The sequence below is a fragment of the Urocampus carinirostris genome, chromosome 12 (assembly GCF_059441175.1).
Source record: "Urocampus carinirostris isolate Australia breed hairy pipefish chromosome 12, RoL_Ucar_1.0, whole genome shotgun sequence".
Taxonomy (NCBI): domain Eukaryota; kingdom Metazoa; phylum Chordata; class Actinopteri; order Syngnathiformes; family Syngnathidae; genus Urocampus; species Urocampus carinirostris.
In genome coordinates, this window is record NC_142360.1 from 41,541,087 (window position 1) to 41,558,685 (window position 17,599).

The 17,599-nt window shown below is 42.9% G+C and overlaps 2 protein-coding genes across 5 annotated transcripts in view; both read right to left on the reverse strand.

Annotated features, from left to right (window-relative positions):
- ralgps2 (Ral GEF with PH domain and SH3 binding motif 2) overlaps positions 1 to 9,963 on the reverse strand; it is a 94,558-nt gene extending 84,595 nt beyond the window's left edge. For all 4 annotated transcript variants that reach the window (XM_088349156.1, XM_088349155.1, XM_088349154.1 and 1 more), the window contains exon 1: positions 9,819 to 9,963. The gene's annotated coding sequence lies outside the window, so the exon portion shown is untranslated. The remainder of the gene's footprint in view (positions 1 to 9,818) is intronic.
- A 3,701-nt stretch (positions 9,964 to 13,664) lies between these two features.
- Positions 13,665 to 16,910, reverse strand: coa7 (cytochrome c oxidase assembly factor 7). Its single transcript, XM_088350349.1, has 3 exons — positions 16,527 to 16,910; positions 15,481 to 15,621; positions 13,665 to 14,165 (listed from the first exon to the last, which is right to left on the reverse strand). Exons 1-3 carry the CDS (start codon positions 16,630 to 16,632, stop codon positions 13,717 to 13,719), a joined length of 696 nt encoding a protein of 231 aa, XP_088206475.1. The 5' UTR covers positions 16,633 to 16,910; the 3' UTR covers positions 13,665 to 13,716.
- Positions 16,911 to 17,599: the final 689 nt, after the last annotated feature.

The following is a 17,599-nucleotide window of genomic DNA, read 5'->3' on the forward strand; positions in this document are numbered from 1 at the left end:
TACACAGATAAGGTTGTAGAACCAGCTTTAGCGTTTGACTGCCGTTTACCGATACGGTTGAGCAAGCCACCGGTAAATAGGGCAGGGGAGTCGAAGATTTTCAGCGCAATAAAGTTTCAGTGCGCGATGACCGCAGATCTGGTCACGCAAACAAAGGAGCAGTGGGACAGGAAGAAGAACCGATTGGGCCCTGCGGCCGGCCGACGGCGCTATTTGGTCCGCTGCGGGGCTCGCAAGCCGTACATGTTGCCTATTTTTGCACTAGCGCATATTGCACTAATACCATCCCAAAACTGTATGTAACATCCTACATATCCACACTTTCTTGTGTAAATATTATCTTCCTTTATCTTTTTTGTTTTCTTTTATCCTCACTGTTAAATGTGACACCGGAGTGCCACGTCCAATTTCGTTGTCACATTAAGTTCAACCCATTTTGTAACAATGACAATAAAGGTACAGTAGAACCTCGGTTTTCGAACGCCTCTCAGTTCGGACAAATCGGCGTTCGACCGAAAATTGAGAAATTCTTGCTTCGCTGTTCGGTCAATAAAACGCCGGTACGCTAGGGTGCGATGCTGAGCGGCGCACGGGTGTTTTAGCCCCTAATTATGCCTCCGAAGAAGGTCGGTGCAAGCGGGACAGGAGAAAAAAGACAAGTTGTTCGTACAACTATTGCCTTTAAGAAAGACATAATAGCTAAATATGAAAGAGGTGTACGAATTTCCGATCTTGCTAGTGAATACAGCGTGGCTAAATCTACTATCGGTATGATAGTAAAGAATAAGGAGGCTGTGAAATCCAGTGATGCGGCTAAGGAAGTTAGCGGTATAAGCGAGCAACTGCCGCAAGTTTTGGAAGAGGTTGAAAAACTTTTGATGATTTTTCTCTCCCCACCGTCCACCACAAAGGTAAGAAATCCTATTCATAACCCTTTTTTTTATTTTTACACGTTCACGTTAGCGTCATCTTTCGTACGGAAGATGACGCTAACGCGAACGTACGATTAGCCTGGGTTAGCTTCATGTTTAAGTTCATGGTAAACGTTCAGGGTGTTGGAAGGGATTAAAACGATTTTACATGACTTTTAATGGGAAAAACGATTTCGGTGATCGAACAAATCGGTTTTCGAACAGGGTTCTGGAACGGATTATGGTCGAGAACTCAGGTTCCACTGTATATTCTATTCTATTCTTTTCAAGAGTACATATGGCTCAGTCCAAATTCTTCCGTAGCGTTCAGAATCTTGTATCACAGGAAGAGTTGGGTCCAGGACAGTCTTACCTACAGTGTACAGTCAAGGAGTCACACCAACCGACCTCCCCAAGGAAACCCTCGTGTGAAAGCGCATTCAATAATGCTGTTGTGACACATTACAGTTTGATGTGCAGGTTTCCATCATCATCACCCAAAAACACTAACAAAGCACACAGAACAATGTGATTGGGTGAGCAGTGGGGTAGGCGGAGCTGTGCAACACAGCATGCTCTCTTCTCTTGAAACATATTTACAAAAGAATTCTGCTTGCACCTCATTTTGAAAATATGATTTCCATTAAAAATGAAGGTCAGAATGAGCCTAAATATTTTGAAGTTACTGCAGGATGGAGACAAGTTTAAAGTGCTACAGTATATTCGTTAAAATGGGACACAGGCTCTGGCATTTTTACGTCACATATTTGATCAAATAATCGAACGTCACACAAAGAATGCCCTGAAAAATGCGCTTTTTTCTGGATTTGGCGGTTTTGCTGAATTTTGTCTTAAAATATATCGAATGAGTCTCTTTGAATTTGCTATTATGGCTCTTTGGGTCGAAAGGTTCTCGACCCCCGGTCTACTGGGTTTGGTGTTTTGGGCTGTTCAAACTGCAACGCCGTTAATCATATTTAAAGATTTAACCAAAATTACCAAATTTGTTGACAACATTTTGAAAAGTGGGTTTACATTTTTGGAGGAATAAAACACATAAAATGCAATGTACTGCTCTTTCATTTTTTGTATCATGAGTCCAAATATTATACGAGTTTTTGGATAATATAGGTGGTAGGAAGAGTATCCTGCATATTTGCAGGTGTCTAGCATATATTTGAATGTCATCTCTCCTCTCTCATCTCATCAGCTGCACCGCTTATCCTCAGTAAGGGTCGCGGGGGTGCTGGAGCCCATCCCAGCAATTATCGGGCAGTGGGCAGGGGACACCCTGAACTGGTTGCCAGCCAATCGCAGGGCACACAGGGACAGACAACTCGCTCGCTCATTCACACCTAGGGACAATTTGGACCGGCCAATCCACCTGAAATGCATGTCTTTGGAATGTGGGAGGAAACCGGAGTCCCCGGAGGAAACCCACGCAAGCACGGGGTGAACATACAAACTCCGCACAGGAAGTCTGGTAGCTGGATTTGAACCCACGCAGGTTCCCAAGACCTTAGAACTGTGCCGCACACTGCGCCGCCCATATATTTGAATGTATTTTTGTTTATCGTCAAGTTAATTGACACACAATTTAATTTCATTATGGTTTTCCGCTACAGGATATTCTGTCGTTTTGAGCACTATTGTCTCTCTGTTCCAAATTTCAATATTTGAATAAAGAGGGACATTTAGAAAAATACCTTGAAGAAATCTGATTCATGAATCAATGGAAAGAATAATCTTGAGTTGCAGCCCTAAATATGGCATACCTTTAAAGCTAGCAAAAAAGATAGCTGGGGAATGGCCGTGCCGGGCTCAGAGATCGGCCCGCCTCAAGTGGAAAAGCTCGCATGCATTACATCTGACCTCCTTCCCACACGAATGTAAAAAAATAATAATAATCCAAGCCTCCATAACACGCGCCACAGGCAATATCCAGCGACACCTGGAAAACAAAAATCCCTCGATAGAAATAATGACGCGGAGACGTGCTGTGACTTTGCACCTCCGTTTATGCAGAATCAACGTGCCCGATGAATTTTTCAATGTCGCCTAGGCAACTGAGCAGCCGCGTTATCGGTCGGAACGGAAGGGGGGACGGGACGGCTGGGGGGTTCATCGGTCGATCCAAATATGGAACCCAAAACACTTCGGGGATGGATTGTGCAAGATGACACCCCAAGTAGGGTACAAAATCTCTGGAAACAAATTAAGGTGTGGAAATATTTTTCAGGCCATACATCGGGGTTTGCAAACCTTTTCCGTGGCCAAATTCAAGCACTTTTGAAGGACTTTCAAAGCCAATATTCTAATCTCACCGATACCTCTTTAATTACCATGGTGGCGCCGGCGCCCCCGTTTGATAAGTGCTTTTTAAATCACTGTAACTCCGCAACCGTTGGGCTAAAAGAGAAGATGTAAATGCTTCCTGAAAGAAAAGAAGACGGGCTTTGGGTAAAACCCTTCATTTCAATAAAATGACATCAAAGTAAAACACCCACAAGGTAGCAGCAACTTCACACAATGGCTAGGAAGGATCACGTTGGTCAGGAGCAAATCGGTCTCAACTGGAGTAAGTAAAGCAATATTTTTGTGATCTGAACCCTATACAACAAAACAAAAATTTGTGATCAAAATCTGTGAGCAAGGCAATATCAATCCAAAGTGTGGCAACCAAATCTTTCTCCAACATGTCCAAAACCTGAGCTTAAATCAAGTTACATTTCGGTGGGTTTCTAGCAATGTGACTATGTTTTTATTGACCTTAAATAGCAGTTGTGCAGTGAAAAATTGGACTAATTTTAATAATTTGGACTGCAGGAATAAAAATTTGAGTATGATCCTGATATCCTACCCTGTGTATGGTTCTAATTGCACGTTTTTGGAGGATAAAAAGGGGCCGGAGTGAACATTTGGAATGATTGCCCCAGACTTCTGCACAATATGTTAAGTAAGGCAGAACGAGAGAACAATATCATAAATACAATGCGTTACAGTTTAAAATGAATTTGGCTTTATTCATGATTGAAATGCTCTTAGACATTTTAGTTTGTATGCGTCTGATGTGTGTTTTCCAGCTTCATTTATTGTGTATTATGACCCCCAAAAACTTCATTTCTGATACAGAGACTATGTTGTCAACACACTGCGCAAAGGCAGAAACAAGGTAACACCAACAGTTCAACAGCGGCGACCGTCTCCTTCACGACCCCTCCGTCTCTTTTCTAAACGCCCCTTCAAACAAAAGACTCAAATTAGATGCCACGTTCGTCGGCTGCTTCGGACACTCCGGCATGCTTTGGGAAAGCTCTACAATATTCTTTTTGGACACAACAAGAAAGCCAAGAAGAGCCAGGACGCACCGCAGGGTATCGTGTAAATAAGCCCAAGTCGAGAAAGTGCGGGGTCCGAGGCAACTCGATGACACGAAAGCCCCAGCCAATTTGAGACCTTTGTTTTGTACAAACGGGATTCCGGTTCTGAGGTTTCTTCACACACATAAGAGTACAGATGTAATCTCCTACTAATCACATTTGCCGGCCTTGGGCTGAGCAGTTACACGACAGCTCGACAGATGGGCATGGCGAGGATTAGCCTTGCCCAGAAGGCGCTAACGTTTGTAGCGTCACGGGGAAACCGTCTTGCCTCGGTTGACATGACGAGATGCCGTGCAATCCAAGGAGATGATAATTTGCCAGCTTCTTCCTGCAAAGTTACGTTTCAATATCCAGCCTTATTTCAGCTTTGTTTGTAGCAGGGTCGGAAACAACCGTAAAATCCGGACTACAGAGTGCACCAGATTAAAAACCACAAGCTCATATTCAAGAAACAAACTCTAGAGTCTTTTGCGTCGGGTGTTTTCCAAACATAGGACCATTACTACTGCCCCAAAATAAACCGTGAACAAGTGTCCCGTAGTTCTAGACGAATGTGCCGGGGAAACCATACTGTGGAGAATAGTGCCAGATTGCAACACAAATGTGTCTTTGTGTTGTATTGGCTGTGGCTGCGATAACAGACAAAATTGCATTCGCGCTTTATTGTTCTTCAGAGATGAAGGGAAGACGACATTGACGCTGATGATACAGAAAGAGAGGTGTAGGGGGTTTGGTAACTTCCACAGCTGTTCAATTTGGAAGTATAGATTTAGGACTTGATTTGTGGGTGAAAAAGATAAATACATCGGGAGTACGTAGTGAAGATTAAATAAAGTACTGTCGAATCCACCGTTCTGCTCCAGTTACGAATTACATGAATAATGTTGGTAGAAAAATTGACTCATTTCTGTGTATGGCGTCATCAACGTTTCCAGGCACACTTCTGTATTAACAAAATTAGAGCGATTGCGTTATGGAAAAGAGCAGCTCACCGTTTTCCCCGGCGCTGCCACAAAAAGAAATGATCCGCACCGCATTTGTGTTTAAAATGTGGCAGCTTGTAGTCCAGAATTTACGGTAACCCTCCTGAGGTAACACGATCACTTTTTTATGTTGTTTTGCAAGATAAAAGATGGTCTTTTGTCTTACCCAGGAGACAAGCAGTGACCCAATTAGTTAATGCAGAGGGTATCAAACTCATTTGAACCCTGGGGCCACATGGTGGCAAAACCATTGTTGCAGGGGCAAAACTCGTAAAGGAATGGCATAAAGTGTACCTTGGTTGTAGGGCTGAAGATCTTTCAGAGGCTCAGAAACTAATTACGATTAAGATTCAGGGGTGTAAGATTTGATGCACTACTCTCCGGTCTCCCAAAGTCCAAAATCAAGAGCCTTCAACTGGTACAACATGCTGCAGCGAGGCTTTTAAGACAAGAAAGTTTGATCACATGAGCCTGATTTTAGCTCACCTGCATTGGCTCCCTGTTAGCTTAAGATGTGATTTTAAGGTTCTCTTGGTATTATGCAAAATCATGCATGGACTTGCTTCCTCAGATTAAATTTCCCCCTATGTTCTGATCCATAGCCTTTGCTCTGAAAACGCCGGTCTATTCGTGATCCCAAGAGCCAAGAAGAAATCCGCAGGTCCGAGAGTGTTCTCCATTCGGGCCCCGGTGCGGTGGAATGCTCTTCCCCCTGAGATTCCATCTGCAACCTCAGTGAAACTGTTTAAATCTAGACTTAAAACACACTTCGATTCTATAGCATATGAATAACCTATATTTCATGTTGACAATATCGGTGTATTGTTTGCCCTCATGTAGGTTTTAGATCAGGGGATGTCATAATAGTCTGCGGTCTGTGCAGCCCTTTGAGACTCTTTGTGATTAAGGGCCAAAGAAATAAACATGACTTGACTATGAAACGGTCATAGGGTTGTTTTTCCCTCAATCTATATTTCCTTCCCTAAGATTTCATCTCTGGCAGTGTTTAACGACAGCGCATTTACATTCGAGTGCAGGCGTTGTGGAAAAGAGCAGCTCGACGTTATCCGCAGTCGCAACAAGGAGCAGCTTGTAGTTCTGAATTGAGGGTACATCACGGGGAAACTAAACCAGCATGGACTGCCAATTCGGAAATGGAGAATCTAAACACTGACTCGATGGAAGGGAAGCAGCCGTGACAGTATCGGGCCACGAATAAATCGACTTATCCTGTTTACGGCCGACAAAAGGAGGAGGAGCAGGAGATCCGAAAAAGATGGATTTCGCCCTTCCGGAATCGTCACGACACGGAGAAACAAGCATTCTGCTATTGAGTCTGAACTTTTCACCGCCTTGTCGTATGTCGAGTTTGACATGGTGATCTTTTTTGCACTCTGGGATCATCAACAACTTTGTTAAAAAGTATCTTTTTTTACAATAGAAACTATGAATTCAACCTAGAATTACACACACAAGACATTACTGGACATAATGACATCATTTAATCCGTCAGCAAATGAATACACCAATAAAGGGTAATCCCCCTTTGCTTTTAATATTGATCGGACACTATTTTAATGTGTGTTGGGATTCCTAAAGCACTTGCACTCAAAGCAACTTGCTCCAAGTATGTTCTGTTTATTCCGGACACTCATTTTTTAGTATGGAATAAATCCTTGGAAATATCAGTATATGTTTTAGTCATGGCTTCTACACCGTGTTTGCAGGCTTGGTCAGTACGTCATGGAATTATCTGCTGTCCGGGTATGAAATTGACAGAAAAATCCTGGGATCCAATGACAACTTGTCCATTTTCATAAAGTAGAGATTGATGTTGTTGACTACCCTCACACTTTCCTCATATTTCGTCTTCAAAACCTCGACCAATCTTATAAAGTACGTGGATCGATGTCTATTTGGATTTTCTTCTACGGTCGCAATCCAATATGGTGGCCACTAAAAAGACCCTCAGAATCCTCCATCATCGAATCCGATTTCACTATGAACAACAATATTTCATTAAAAGTCGTTTGTCATTATATACAGAAATATTATCCTTATGATTTGACCATTTCCATTTGGCGAGTCGGATTCAAAAGCCCGTGGGCCGTTTTGAGCTCAGCCCCGGGCTAAACAATATACAATCTCCTTTTGATATTTGGGGTATTTTGGAATACGTCGGAACATATGAAAATAGTTACTACTACTTTTTAGGGGGGATTATGGTCACAGAGATATCACTGTACTGTTTAAACATATACCATGCAACTCATTATGTGGATTTTTGTTGCTACTCAACTTTATTGCACTCTTTTTCATTTATAAACTTTGAAATAATATTAAAAGTTAAGTCGCTTGGCCAGGGGTGGGGAACATTTATGAAAGAACCCTAAAAGCAAAATATTTTGTTGTTTTTTTTTGAGAGGGGGAGTCTCACCATTGATTTGACAACTAAAATCAAGAAACTGCCAAACCTGCTCTCCAGACCAAAACAATTTTTTCAATGCATTTTATTTCACAGTGTGACGTTTGATGATTTGATCCGATTTATGAAAAAAAACAATAAAATCAAAACCTGTGTCCCGCATTGAGAAATAGACCACTTTAAAGTCGCCTCCCTCCCGCAGATACTAAAGATTGTTGAGGCTTAATTTGTCCGTCACCCTTTTCAAAAACGATGGTTTCAAAACAAGATGCCAGCAGAGTTGTTTTGGAAGAATACTGCAAAGGAAAAGTTTACCGGTGCAATTCTCTTCAGCGCGATAGGGAAGCGTGCTGAGATCTGCTCACCCCAGCAACTTGCTCTGGGTGCTTGGCTGGCCTTTTTGGGTATTTACACTTTGTTCTATGGGTTGTCAAAGTAAAGTGTATCAAGAGTGATTATACATTGTTTAATGAGCTTCCGGATAAAGGAGTCTTTAAAGACGTGGTGTCTTAGCGACTGTAAACTGTAGTTCGGACTGTGCCATATATATCCTGGACGGAACTCATTGTTTTCCCTGCAGCTCAAAGAAAGATACAATTCAAGACCCTAAAAAGACTATTTAATGCCTTTTGAAATCAAATTTAAGACCAAGTCGACAACAAAAATAACAATGGTAACAAAACAAAAAAACACCACATGAATAAAAGGCAATTTTAAGCTATCACATTTTGATCCGGTTAAAAACTTTCCGTTTAAATAACCCCCCAAAGTTTTAGATATGGAAAACATATGGATCCTCAGTCAAAACTGGCAGATGACTCCTAATTCCATAGAAATCTTCTTCTAAATCAATCTTTTCAGTTCAAACAAAAAGAAATCTTATTAATGTGTTCACATTTTAAGACTTGAATATTGGACTTAAGAAATTTTAATGCCAATCAAGGCCTTATTTCGTTACATAATTAATTCATTGCCGGCAGCACTGCGGATGAGTGGTTAGCACATCCATGGCACAGTTCTGAAGTCACGGGATCAAATACGGCGACCAACCTTCCTGTGCAAAGTTTGCATGTTCTCCCCATGCTTGCATGGGTTTCCTCCGGCCACATTCCAAAAACATGCATTTCAGGAAAATTGGCCGGTCTAAATAGTCCAGTGTGCTGTATGTGCCCTCTGAATGGCTGGCAAGCAGTTGAGGGTGTCCCCTGACCACTGCCCGAAGAGAGCTCGGATGGGCTCTAGCACCCTGCGACCCTACTGAGGATAAGCGGTGCAGATCATGGATGGATAGACTTTTTCGCACGTGCACCCCGGAGGACCGTGTCTTATCAAGTTGTATGCAATGGTTCACAAGGTTGCTATCAATCCCGATCCAAACCTTTTACTCCGTCTGGGGAAACCCCTGCAAACAGACACCGAAAATCCTTGTTTTTCGAAGCGTCTTGACAAGAGATGGGGCGCGCTTGAATGCACAAGCGGCATTGTGAGTGGGAGAAGCGCCCGCCACACCCAAAGCACCCCCTGGGGGGTTCCAACCGCCACCGCCCCCAAAACCACCGCCACTACTACGACCTCCTCCACCCCCACGCCGGAACAAACTGCTGTCGCCGCAGGGCTAGCAACACCTCACCGCCTCAAAAGTCCCCAATTGAAGAGCAACAATGCCACTCAAGCGGCGCCATTGACAGATATTTACCCCGCATTAGCATGTGGCTAAGTGCTCGGAGGGGGAGAAGCGCGCGCTATACTCGACGCGATATCGCGACCGCACTTCCGCGGTGATGCCTCCAGATCTACGCGCGTGTTGATGTGGATTTCCTTCGCCGTTTTATCTTCTCGTGAGTTGACGCTAAAAACCACATCGATGACATCGAGGCATCTTTTCACATATACCCCAAAAAATACATCGCTTATGCGCAAATCACGCCACGCTTGGTGCAAATGGATTGTTTTCCCTTGAAAGGAGGAGGACGCCGCATTCCAAAACAAACATACCCCCCCCCCCAAAAAAAAAAAAAAAACGTGAAGCGGCACATATCATTGCTGCGTTAGCGTAGCGAAGCCAAGTCGACGTTGAAATCAAAAAATGGGGGAAAAAATAGAAAGAAAGACTTACCCGCGTGCTGGAAGTCGTCAGTATTTCGTTGGGGTATTCCAGCAGGCGCATAAAAGACTTTTAAGGAGGAAACGGGCGAGAAATGACAAGAAAAGCGAGAGCGGCCAGTGAGCCTTCAACAGCTGGGCTGTGTTTTGAATGAGGACCGAGGGGATGAGCGGCGGAGGGGCGGGGCTTCAAATTCTTCTTCTTCGTTGGTATCTCTCCGCAAGAGATTCTTTCTTCGGCGGATGTGACGTCAAGCAACGTTTTCTCTAGCCCGGAAGTCAATAGGAGCCAGAACAGCAAAGTTATATTTTAAGACATTATTTACCCCCAAACTTTTTGTTTTCTGGAGCAGTTTCCAGTCTTTTTCACGATGAGCTTTTTGAATGTTTTTTTTAACGTATACAGTTTTTTTCTTGTATTCTGTTGTTGCTCTGAAAAGTCAATATGTTTAAAATACATTTAGTTGTAGGGATTCCAATTTAAAGGTGCTTATAATAAAAAAGTGAAATTGAGTTCAAAGTTTAAGGCAGAGTGAAAAAAATAAATGTTTTTGTTGAATAGATAGATAGATACTTCACATTTCCAGCAGCAAACATGCATGTAAGGTTAATTGGCCGGTTTAAATTGTCCCTGGATGTGAATGAGTTGTCTGTGTGTGCCCTGCGACTGGCTGGCAAGCAGTTGCGGGTGTCCCCTGCCCACTGCCCGAAGATAGCTGGGATGGGCTCCAGCACCCCCGCGACCCTACTGAGGATAAGCAGTGCAGATCATGGATGGATGGAATGGTATATCTGTATTTGTGCGTGTGTGTGCAACATTTTTTTGTTTCTGTTAGCAAGTTGTTGGTGCTGTGTTTTGAGCGTGTTTTGCCTCAATAAAGCCTAAATCAACCCATCAATCAATTACGAGTATTTTGTCGTTTAAATCCAAAAAAAACATTGTATTCCAAAAACAAAAAGACGAGACAAATAAAACGGAAGTGTTAAGAGTACGAGATTTTGCCTTTTTGTTACAAAAATGATGCTGTCGCTCAACTGCCTTTTAATCTATTGCCGTCTCGTGGTCATCATGCGATACTGCAGTCGGTTCATCATCGTTGGAAAAACATTTGATGAACTCAAACCAGAAAGAGGAGAAGTTATTCACGTAAAAAACGACTTCCCCTACTGCTCAATTAGCTGCATGTTCAATGAAATCCAAAATGCTTCAATTTTGACGCTTTGTTTTCAAGAGAACAGAAGTCACATTTTTGGTTTCGCCTTTGATCACAAAATATCTCGAAGGACCGGACAGGATGACACTGACACCATCGCCTGATCTTAAACCAACATCCGGGCAAGGAAAAACTCAAAACCTCAACAAGAGCAAAATAAGAAACATTGAGAAGTCACAAGTGGTCATCCCCCTTCCAGGATGACTCATGGTAAACAGATGTCGCAGACACAAAACGGTGTGGACAGCCATCACAAAAACACGGCTCGTATGTTGAAATTGTGCATGACTGCAACAACGGAGCTTCCCATCTCTGCCGGCCGGTCCGTGCAGACGTTGACATGCTTCAGGTCCAGACGCCGCTCCGCCGACGTATCTCGATTCGTAATCGTGTCGCCACCGCCCAGGTAGCCAAAAGAAAGGCATCGATCTTAAGCTATAGAATAGAAGTGGGTCTTAAATCTAGATTTAAAAACTTCCACCGAGGTTGCGGATCTTATCTCCGGAGGCAGAGCGTTTCACAGCACCGCCAGATTTCTTCTTGGCTCCGGGAGTCACAAACATAACAGCATTTCTGAGCGTAGGGAAATAGGGGGGGGGAATCAAATTGGAGAGAAGAGGGGGCATGTCTATGCAAACATTCGTATACCAGTAAGAGAACATTAAAGTAGCATCTTAGGCGGACTGGGAGCCAGTGCACGTTGGCCAATACGGGAGAAATATGCCCAAACTTTCTTGACTTTCTCTCGTTCTCTCTCTCTTTATCTATTTTTCTTTTTCTTCTTCCGAAAATAACCTACTAATGACGTTGTCAATTCTTCTTTTAGAAATGCATATGAAAGTGGGTGGGCTTCGCACTTATGGGTAAGAACTCCGCTTGAAAAGGGTTGGAGACCCCTGCTCCAGACCAGCCTGACAAGCAGGCCACACACAAGCTGCTGTTAAAAAAAATCATCGCACTCTGGATAGAACAGGCTCTAAGTATTACGTCAAGAACGATAGAAAAAGAGTAAACCGTGAAAGAGAGAAAAGGAGAAAGACACAGGAAGAAAAAGAAAGAAAAAACGAGAAGAAAAGGGAGAGAGAGAAAAATAGAGCAAGGGAGAGAGGAAATGGAAAAGGGAGAGAGGGGCAAAGAAGGGGAGAAAAAAGAGAGAGAGAGAGAAAAAAAAGAGGGGAAAAGAGAAAGAGAGAGAAAAAGAGAAAACAAGTATTTGCAGTAATCTGTGGTCTGTGCAGCCCTTTGAGACTCCTTGTGAATAAGGGCCAAGCAAATAAACAGGACTTGACTGTCCTGCAATCAAGTGGTACATATAAGCAATACTGATATTTCATTCAACTCTGTTGAATGTAGAATCACAATATTTAATCGACATTCATGTACGAAATCCTTCGCTCTCAGGCCATTTGTATGATTGCTATGCCAATTCAAAATGCTGATGACTGCTGTTTTTTTAAGACTTTACAAAGTCACCCAAAAACTCAAAAAATAATACAGGTTCCTCAAAACTAGGAGAAACCGGCTTCCCTAGGCAGGGCCAGCACCACCCTAAACAAATGCGCAAAACTGTGAAAATACATCTCGCGACCATTTTGAGCAGACATATTTTCTCTGATTCGATTTCTCCGCACGGAGCCCCTGCCGGGAAAATGACAGGCCACTTGTGACTCCGAGAGCCAAGAAGAAATCGACTCGATCGTTCAAGCCCTAGTGCTGGAACGCTCTTCCTCAGGATATAAGATCTGCAACCTCAGCGGAAGTTTTGAAATCTAGACTTAAGACACACAATTCTATAGCTTATGATTGATGCCCACCTCCTACTTTTCTTTTCCGGCCTTTTCCGGCTGCCGGGTCGGTGTCGAGATGAGTCAGCAGACCGGCACCTGGACCTGAAGCATGTCATCATCTGCGTGGACCAGCCGGCAGAGATGTGAAGCTGCATCGTCATGGACTTCTTGAACAATTTTAGATAACACCTTTATGTTTTATAACTGACGTTGACTCAGTTCTGTGTATTGATACCCAATGCTACATCTAATACACCCTGGTCATCGTGGAAGGGGGATTGTAAAGTGGGCTTAAACTATTTCCACAAAAGTGTGTATCTCTAAACCAAATGGTATCGTGTTTCTGTTTCAAATAATGGTAGCGCCCAAAGGGGGCGTTTCTTTCTTTCTTGTCTCCGTCCTACTTAAATAAAATACAGTTTGAGGGAGGAAGGGCCCCCAGAGTTAAGGAGCGCGACCAGGAGACGGACGCGAGTAAGTTCCTCCTCTCCTGGCCCCTCCCCCTCTCCAACTGCAGTTGTATCTTTTTCAGCTTTAGCCAACTTGTAAATAGCTCTCCCACATTTAAGAGGTCAATTTAGACCCCACAGGGATCACCTTCTCAAGGTTTCTTATTTTCCTCACGTTGAGGTTTTGAGATTTTCCTCGTCCTCTGTTTCAGATCGGGGATACTGTCATTGCGGCCTGCGCAGTCCTTTCCGACATTTCGGAAAGAAACGGGACTCCAATTGACCGGGCCGTGAGAATATCGGCAGACATTAGAGCAGCCTGCGGCACAGAAAAGGTCGGGGCGATTTTGGGAAGGATAATCGTGGTGCGGACGTGAAAAGTGCAATCTTTCACACCAACGCGAGTAAAAGAGTTCTCAGATTCCTTTTATTTGACATACTGTAGAGTTTTTTTGGGGAGGTCACTCCCCAAATTTCAGCTGCTTCTCCTTCTCGGCCCCGTGCAGCTCCCTGGCCCGATCCTTCAGTTCCTGGGCCTTCTGGGCGTCTTTCTGGGTGCCGTGGCCCAACCTGTACATGCGGCTGGCGTTGGCGCAGCCCCAAACGTGGCCCAGTCGGCACGCCCGCTCGGCGTACTCCAGGGCCACGCCCATGTCGGCCTCGGCCCCGTTGGCGTTGCCCTCGATGTGCAGGGCGCTGAGGTTGAAGCAAGACGGCGCGAAGCCGCCCAGGCAGGCTTTCTTGTAGTAGCGGAGGGCCTCGTCCAGGCAGGGGGCGCCGTCGGGCATGGCGCGCCCCTCCTGAGCGAGAAGGCCCGCGTTGTGGCAAGCGTCCAGAGACTTTTTGCCGCCCGCCTCGCAAGCTCGCCTGAAGCAAGAGTAGGCGCTTTTCAGGCACTTGCTTACGCCACCTGGTGGAGAAAGAGACAAACGGCGTCATTGCTGTTCCCCCTCTAAGCGGAGTGCACTGCCCAGACCTTCTCAGCGTGCCGGAAAAACTATCTGGCGCAGAAAAATCAGGTCGCGAAATGAATTCACGGGCGAATCGGGCCAGAATGACCGTGCAAAAACGACACCGTCCTTTAAGTGGCACTGTTTTGAAATCAATATCAGCACGAGATTGAGTAAATGAAAGCAGCCGTGCACGCGGGCTCGAGTTGTAGCTTATAAGAGAACATTATTTTAGGTTTTTTATCACTTATATGTTAAAATATAGAGAGGCAAGTGTGGTTTACTTGAATGATCGCCGGCACATAGTTGATCTTTCATACGTGATCTTTCCTACTTTCGTGACCAGGGGCGTTACAGGGGCGGCAGAGGGGACAGTGCCCACCCACATACAAGCTCTGCCCACCCAATTCTACGGCACACAATTAGTTTATCAGTCCCCACGGACGGTTATTTTCTGTTGCCCTCGTGTACTGTAGGGTTCGAGTCAGGGGATGGTTTAACGGTAGTTTGTGATAAAGGGCCAAACAAATAAACACGACTTGACTTGATCAAAGAAGGCACGATAAATATATAGGGAGTACTAAATAATTGAAACTTTTTATGATCAGAAAACATCAAACATCGGCCTGTCATAACACAGCCGTAGATTGTTTTAATTAAAAGGGAAAACTTTGTGAGTCGGTTCCAGTAATCCAATCATCTGATAGTGAGATTGTCATGTGGGGGAGCAGGGTGTGACTCCTGGCTATGCCATTCAATTCACTGTACTTGACATCTCGTTTGGGGAAACTAGTGTAGTGTCTTTAAACATGAAATGTTCCAAAACGACCTCTCTCTCCACATTGAGGGACGTCTTGTCAGCTATCACAGACAGAGAGAGAGAGGGGGGATAGAAAGACAAGAAGGATAGAGACTGTGGGAGAAAGGGGAGGGAGTGAGAGAGGGATTGTATAGTCACTTTATATAATTTTACTGTTGACTTTTGTTATAAACGAAATCTTTGAAGTGAGTTGCCTATTTCTACTTGACAGGTTGTCTCAGGTTGCGAGTTTGATTTTTCTTTATTACACACCGCAGTGTTAAACGCACAACCTATTAATGAACTGTTTGGGGGTTTCTTTTCGTAAAACTACTTGAAATACAGTAGGCCGTGTCTACTTGACCAGTTGGCTTAGGTTGCGGGTGTCAAACTTGATCTTATTTCTTTGCTGATTGTTATTTTCTGATATTGTTTATTTAAATGACATTGAACGACAAAGAGACGGCGGTACGTACCTTTTCCTGTGACGTGGTAAGCGCCCAGCTTGTAGCAGCTTTCGGCATGCGTATATTTGTCGCAGTTGTGTTGGAGTATTTTTGCGGAAGCTTCAAAATTTTGCTTAACTCCTTCCATGTAATCCGCTAACCTGTGGCATCCTAAGAGACATTTGCAATGAAAAAAACACACATTTCATCAATAGAGCATGGCTGTCAAGATAGGGCCACTGCTCCCCTCATTAAGGATTTCCCCTTATAAAGCCGTACCTATTTACTCACAGCAAAACAGACTATGAGGAATACTAACACACCAGTTTAGTTACTGTGTAAGCAAGACAAACAATTCGTCCGGCGTCTTCTTCGTTCTTTACTTTGGAAATACTACCAAAATACTACAGCAGTAATACGACAAGAACACTACAAAAATCATGCTACGGAAATAATGTAGTGTCAAAAAACGTTACACAAATCCTACTATCGAAATATTGTCTTAAGAAAAAATACAACTACAGTAATACTACAGCAGAATTACCACTGCAAAAATACTACAAAAACACGCCAGAAATATTAAAAAAAATCGACTATGGAAATAGTACCAGAAAATGCTACAAAATTTTACTACAGAAATACTGTACTGTAAAAATACAACTACAGTACTACTTCAAAAATACTATTGCAGTAATATTAGGAGAATACTACATGAATGAATCAAAAATCCGATAACGGAATAGTACAAAAAATACCACGGCAGTAACACTACAACTTCTTTATGAATGATTAAGCCATATTAAACCTTACAAACACCACGCAGAAGCTATTTACTCACAGCTAGACAGGCTATGCAGAATAAAAACAAAGATCGTTTGCGCAAACGCATTTTTATTTACTAAAAAAAATAACACGAGCAGTAGTTCTTTCCCTAATTGCAGTCAATGCCTGGTGTCTCTTGTTGTTGTTTATTATCCGTAGCAATATATTTATGATATGGTTTCCCGCACACAATTGAAAACTAGGAAAAGAATCGTAAACATTGACAAGTATGCTATGTCTGCGCCTCTTTTTACCTTCGGGCTTGTTCTCCTTGTAGCACTGGAAGCTGTATTCCACACCCAAATTATCCAGAAACTGTTTGACTTCTTCCTCATCTTCAAAGTTAATAAGTCCTGCCATTTAGAGATTCTTTATTCTTTGGTTTCAAAACAATGACGTCACTCGCTCCTCCACTTCTTCCTTATGACCTTGCCTAATATTGTAACATGTGAGCAGTATTTAAACAGCGGCACTTTTAAGTTGTCTATGATGACAAATATTAACTAAAGAATAGCTTAATTACAATAAATAACTTTAGATCCCAAAATAGGAATCAGACAATATAGAAAAAGTATCGATTTGGGTGCACTCTACAAGAAACCCTTACGTGCTTCCGTAGACCCGCCTCCTCCAAACTCTTTCCGGTAGTCTAATATGGAAGCCGAAGAGTGCCATAATTCAATTCAGAAAATAAACATTCGATAAACGAAAACAACCTTAAAAAGAGCACCCAATAATTCAAATCAGTTTTGGTTAAAATATCATACTTGAATTGTACACAGTTTTTGAATTTTAAATTTTTCCAAATAAAGTAATTGGAAAAGACCATTTTGAAATAAAAACACAAGTGGTTGATTTTTTTTAAATAAAAAAATAGAAATGATATCAAATTATATTATTACGAATTATATACTGTTCTAATATTTAGAAATGACAAATATTGTTTTGATTCTACTGTCCTGCATTGAGTAAATAGTTGCTGCGTTGCGTTTGAAAGGTTTATAATCGCTTCTCAAGAAGAATTCCAATCCTTCAAAATGTAGACGTCAGCGTATTCTTTTAGCATTTCTGCTGTAGTATCTTTGTTGTAGGATTTTGCTGGTTTTTAATGATTATTTCTATGTAGCATTTTTAAAGTAATACTGGAGTATTTCTGCAGGGGTATTTTTGTAGTATTTCTGTAGTAAACAAATAAGAAAGACAATTTTCATCGCTGAAAAGGGGGATTCCATTTTGACTGTCTTTGATAGGATCGATTTGACTCTTTTGATTGACCCAGCGTGATTGTTTTCAATTTTCCAAATGTTCTTCGACGGCTTCCGTAAGC

Excerpts from the sequence above, each read along its gene's own strand:
- coa7 (XM_088350349.1), bottom strand. The coding sequence starts at position 16,632 with ATGGCAGGACTTATTAACTTTGAAGATGAGGAAGAAGTCAAACAGTTT. Across the intron at positions 15,622-16,526 it reads CAAGGAGAACAAGCCCGAAG|GATGCCACAGGTTAGCGGAT; the intron begins GTAAAAAGAGGC and ends AATGTCTCTTAG. Across the intron at positions 14,166-15,480 it reads TTACCACGTCACAGGAAAAG|GTGGCGTAAGCAAGTGCCTG; the intron begins GTACGTACCGCC and ends TTTCTCCACCAG.